This window comes from Medicago truncatula, chromosome 5 (genome assembly GCF_003473485.1).
Source record: "Medicago truncatula cultivar Jemalong A17 chromosome 5, MtrunA17r5.0-ANR, whole genome shotgun sequence".
Lineage (NCBI taxonomy): Eukaryota > Viridiplantae > Streptophyta > Magnoliopsida > Fabales > Fabaceae > Medicago > Medicago truncatula.
The window spans coordinates 29,318,186-29,322,162 of record NC_053046.1 but is presented as its reverse complement, the minus strand read 5'-3'; the positions used below and the strand labels follow the sequence as shown (position 1 = coordinate 29,322,162).

The 3,977-nt window shown below is 34.6% G+C and overlaps 1 protein-coding gene across 1 annotated transcript; it reads right to left on the bottom strand.

Moving 5' to 3' along the window:
* Positions 1-404: 404 nt before the first annotated feature.
* LOC11426030 (protein NETWORKED 2A) lies at positions 405-3,977 on the bottom strand. Its single transcript, XM_024784906.2, has 2 exons — positions 2,199-3,977; positions 405-1,568 (listed from the first exon to the last, which is right to left on the bottom strand). Exons 1-2 carry the CDS (start codon positions 3,975-3,977, stop codon positions 486-488), a joined length of 2,862 nt encoding a protein of 953 aa, XP_024640674.1. The 3' UTR covers positions 405-485.

Here is a 3,977-nt window from a genome sequence, read left to right as displayed (position 1 = left end):
TCGAATGTTGAAGAGCAGTTGGGACATTGCAGTAGGTCAAAATAGGTCCTTCTATATTGATAATAATTAATTTGATTTATGTATTTGGAATGGTAAATACAATATATAAACCAAAAAAAGCGATTGTGGTCCATTTCAATTTGTTGCTAATGGAGTATATTGGAGTTAAAGAAGTGTGTTTTGGAAGCAAATCAATGGTATTAATTGTGTAAGACATGAAAAAAATCATAAAAGTAAGCTGGTTATTATATTCATGAGAAAAAAACATTTCAAAATTGACTTGAAATCAAGAGAGAAAAAACATTTGCTTTCTGAATATATGAACACATTAAACACAAATACATGGATTTTAAAGATGCAAGAATTATAGAAGAAAATCCAACCTTGAAATTAGAAATACCATAATAACATTCATGTTCTATATATTGTCACACAATCACACTACAATATCCTTAACAATTTTCCAAGTACTCAAATAAAGGAAATCAAATTTGCTCTCTCTCTATTGGAGCTGGTACTTGCTCATTGATACTATTTTGTTTAGACAGTGTAGGATTGACACATGAAAACAGTGATTGATACTGCTTTTGTCTCTTTAACTTGACACCAAACAAGAAAGACCTCAAAGGTATTCTATTACCTTTTGTGTTCTTTTTTGTCTCTCTATGAGCACTGCTAATCCCAATAGCTTGATCAAGTTCATCAAGTGTCTTCTCAACATCATTTTTCATTCCTTTCACAAGACTAAGACCAGCTTGTAACTCACTTGCAACTTTACTATTCTCTTGTTTCATGTTAAGAATCTCACCTTGAAATTTTGCAACTTGATAACCACTTATTATCTCAGCATCTTTATCTTTATTATTTTCATCAGCACCACCAGATTCTTCATTATTATTATTACCTGCTCTTGCAATTTCATCTTGAATGTTGCATAATGATGAATATCTACCTTGTAGTTCATCCTGCAACACTGCATTATGTTCAAGCCAAAGCGATAATTCAGTTCTAATCTCTCTTAAATGTCGAAAAATCGGCCTAAGTTGAGATTGCATAGGTTGTTGATGTTTAGAATGTGAATGTCCTTCGGATTTGTTGTTTTCCTTTATTGTCCTTAGTTCTACTTTTAAGTCTTGTATTGAGTTTTGAAACTTTTGAATCTGATGAACTGATGTGCTAAATCTTAGCCAAAACTCGAGATTTTCCTCGAGGAGGTCGTCAAGGTCTGAACGGAATTTCTTTTCTAAATCCGAAAGGTTTTGCCGCTTATCTTGGTCAGCCATGAGCTTCTCAAGGGTTCTAAGGCCATGGGCTGATGAGTTTTCATGTTGGTCTGCGAAAGATGTTCTGATAGAATTGTTGTCGATGTTTAGAGATGAAGTATCAGTATCCTGCATGTTGGATCCTTGACCTGATTTTCTAAAAAGTGCTTCATGTGGTGTATATTTGTATTCTGTGGTTGTTGTGTATGGACTTTCGTCTGGATTTGTGTCTGGACCGTTTATCTTCTGATTTAAAAATTGTATCTCTTTGTCCCTTGTCACAAGAGCATTCTTCATTTCTCTTAACTGCACAAACAAAAATAAAATTAGTTGGAGTACAAAAGTTTTAAATATATATGTGTGTGTGACTGGTGTCCGATATGTTACGTTCAATCACTTTCATTTTCTTAAATTATTACCGGTATTCACATGTCGGTGTTTGTCAAGGATTATGAACACATCCACAAACACTGAAAACGACATTTTTCTTTTGTCATTTGATAAATGACTTGAATTTTGAACTATTTTGAGGTGCTATACTTAGAAACTTGAGTTCCATTCTGCTAATAATAAAATCTTACAAATTATTACAGGAATATGTACATTTTCATTTTTAATTTCAAATTTCATCTTATTATCCTATGTGCAGATATTCAAACAAGTTGTCAGTTGTCACACATAGCAATTCTACCAATTTCCATGTCAGATATACTAAAATAATGGGATTTGGATTTCATGCAAACATAAATACACGCATTCATGTAGTCGGTACAACCGTGTCCATTTGGTTAAGATCAGACGGTTTATATATATTCATGTTTGTGTGCACCGTCTCAACTTAACCAAACGGCCATCGATGTACTAACTGACTACATCCAATCCAAATCCAAAATAATGATACTATATGGTTGATTTAAATAGCTTGATATAGCTTACCTGAAGTGCCAACTCAAAAATGCTGTCCCTATTTTTCTTTTCAACATCATTAAGCTTCACCCTAACATCTTTATAGTTTCTCAAAACAGATGTATACTCCTCCAATAGAATTTTCTCTCTATCATCCAATCCATTCAAAAACATCTGCCTCCAATTAGGCTGATCACCCTCACCAGTGTCAAAATCCTGTGATTCAATATCAAGATTGCTCATTGTATCGGACAAATCATCTTTATCGTGCTGTCCCATTTTTTCAATCCTTTCAGTAATAAAATTAGTATTTTGGCTCATCATAGACTTGTTATCATCCACATTTACACCATCATCATTTTCCTCTTTTGTATTAATATCCTTCGTAGCAGAATCGTCAACATCCTTCATAGCAGGACCGTCAACATCCTTCATTACAGAATCATCAACGTTAGAATCAGTTTTCTTCTTCTTGTAAAGTACTAAATTCACATCTTCCACATCATGTTTCATATTATTCAACTTTCCAGATAAATGCTCAATATTACAACTAGCTTCAGTGAAATGCGTTCTTAAGCTATTATCTTGTGATTTAACACTTTTGTTGAGAATTTTAACTCTCAACAATTCCTCTTCAAATTCTTTTAGCTTCTTATTAGTAACTTCTGATCCTGCTATAAGCATTTCTTTGTCTTCTTCCAATTTCTTTATATTTGTTTGAAGGTCATCGGTTTCTGATCTCAATCGATTAACCATACCGTTTTGGGAAGACACCGCGGTTTCCAAAGTAACAACTTTATTCACAAGCTCATCAATACATTCGGCCATTTCAGTCACAGTAAGAGTGTTTCCAGAATCTTGTTCCAATTTTTCTTTAATCGTTTCTCTCAACAAAACAACATCATTCTCTTGTTGTTCCAAACTAGCTATCTCTTTATCAATATTTTTCTGTTCTTCACTAATTATGCTCTTACATGTGTCGGCATGTTCTTGTTCTTCTTGACCCGTGAATTTAGTGATGAATTGATCTCTAAGATTCTCAAACATCTCATGAGCTTTTTTAACTCTTTCATATTCAACTTTAGCTTCTACTGATGACTGTGCTTGAATCTTTTGCAACTTTGAAAGCGTCTCTTGACATGATTTCAGTGCCGTTGCTGCCATTAAAGCTCTAGCATCGTCGTCTTCAATGACAGTACCGACGCCAAATTCATCTTGCAAACTGCAAACATGTTTCTGCATACCTGTTATCTGATCTTCGATTTCCCAATACTTTTCGTATGCGCGCTCATACACGCTTCTCACAAACTCTTTCTCGGTCTGCAGCGCCAAAATATCCTTCTGAAGTTTGTCGATCTCGCCTATTGCTTCAGTTTTGGTAAGATCTGATCCTGGAGTTGTTGGAATAAATTTTGAAAAAGAAGTTCTCTTAGTTGGACCTTTTCGGGATAGCAACATCGAAGGACTTCGAAAATCTTTCTTTGGAACCTTTGGAACGACTGATTTTTGAATTTGGTTGTTGAAGTCAGGAGATGGAGAAATTGTTCCTGCGTCACTTTCTTCGTCGTCGTCATCATCAATATGGTGTGGAACTTGATCAGGGAAGACACTTGCAATAGTTCTGTTTGCACTTTGAAGTTCTCTTGATAAATGATCATATCTTTCGGCTAAGGCTCTATATGCTTTAAAGGCTTCTTCTACAAATTCAACAAGCTCAGGCCTTTTTCTGTAATACATTTCTGCTCTTTGAGAAAATGAGTCTCCATCATTTTGTAAGACTCTTAGGGTGTCACTCACTTTCTCCTCCAT

What these genes read in the sequence shown, in the direction of transcription:
- LOC11426030 (XM_024784906.2), bottom strand. Translation starts at nt 3,977, where the DNA reads ATGGAGGAGAAAGTGAGTGACACCCTAAGAGTCTTACAAAATGATGGA. An exon ending in TTTTTGAGTTGGCACTTCAG is followed by an intron (nt 1,569 to 2,198) that starts GTAAGCTATATC and finishes TTGTTTGTGCAG; the next exon opens with TTAAGAGAAATGAAGAATGC.